Here is an 881-nt window from a genome sequence, read left to right as displayed (position 1 = left end):
CCTACGACACCCGCACGCATTAGTCATGGCGTCCATTGGTTCCCCGACGCCGTCCTGTGGGCGCCCCCGCGGCCCGGCGGGAGGCCCACGTGACTCCTTATCTTGTGTTGCAGGACATTTGCCAAGCTTTTTCCTTTCGCGCGTCCTCGTGCCCGGAAGCCCCCGCCGCTCGGCCTGGCACTCACTCTGCGCAGGGATCAGCAGGCACTCGCGGGGGCTCTCTGGATGCCAGCGGCGGATCAGGCGCTGATTCCCGGGGATCGGCCGCCGGGGAGCCACAGGCGGCCCAGGGGCCCCGCCAGGCTGACAACAACACGCGGGCTTTGGCCGGGGATTCCGAAGGGCAGGTGCTCGGGGCGGACGGAGGCCAGGGGGAGCCTCCGCCCGCCCCCTCCCCTCCACGCACACACGCCCACACGCCCACAACACTCGATTCCGCACCAAGGGGCCACGCTCGTGTTTCGCCCTCGCGGAGTGCGGGCGAAGGCGCACTCCAGGGTCGCCCTCGGACTGAGGAGGGCCGAGACCCGCTTCGTCAGGAAGATCCCGCCGCGCCGGAGGCGAGGAATGTTCAGCAAGGGGGGGCGGGCGAGGCAGCCTCCCCTGCCTCCTCTTCCACGGTACAGTCCTCTACCAGCAGTAGGCTTGCGGTTCCGCCGGCCAGGCAGCGCGGCGGCTCTCGTGTCGGGTTGCATGAAATCTCGGAGCAGGAGACGCGCCTGCTGGACCTGCTGAGCTTCATGCCGGGCGCCCTCGGGCCCCGCGTGAGGCGGCGCGCGCATGTCTCTCCCTCCGACCGATTGAAACTCGATAGTCAAGACGGCGCGCCCCGCCGAAAGCTCCTGCACGACCTAACTCTCGCTCCTCCTTCCGCTGCTCCC

At 69.6% G+C, this 881-nt stretch overlaps 1 protein-coding gene across 1 annotated transcript in view; it reads left to right on the top strand.

Moving 5' to 3' along the window:
- The window catches only part of LOC119591023 (mucin-12-like), a gene marked incomplete at its 3' end in the record, with an annotated part of 5310 nt that overhangs the window by 1194 nt on the left and 3235 nt on the right, over positions 1-881 (top strand). Inside the window, 1 exon segment of the mRNA XM_037939753.1 lies at positions 24-764. Coding sequence (XP_037795681.1) covers positions 24-764 — 741 coding nt within the window.

Source organism: Penaeus monodon, chromosome 28, assembly GCF_015228065.2.
Source record: "Penaeus monodon isolate SGIC_2016 chromosome 28, NSTDA_Pmon_1, whole genome shotgun sequence".
NCBI lineage: Eukaryota > Metazoa > Arthropoda > Malacostraca > Decapoda > Penaeidae > Penaeus > Penaeus monodon.
This window is presented reverse-complemented; position numbering and strand designations above follow the sequence as displayed.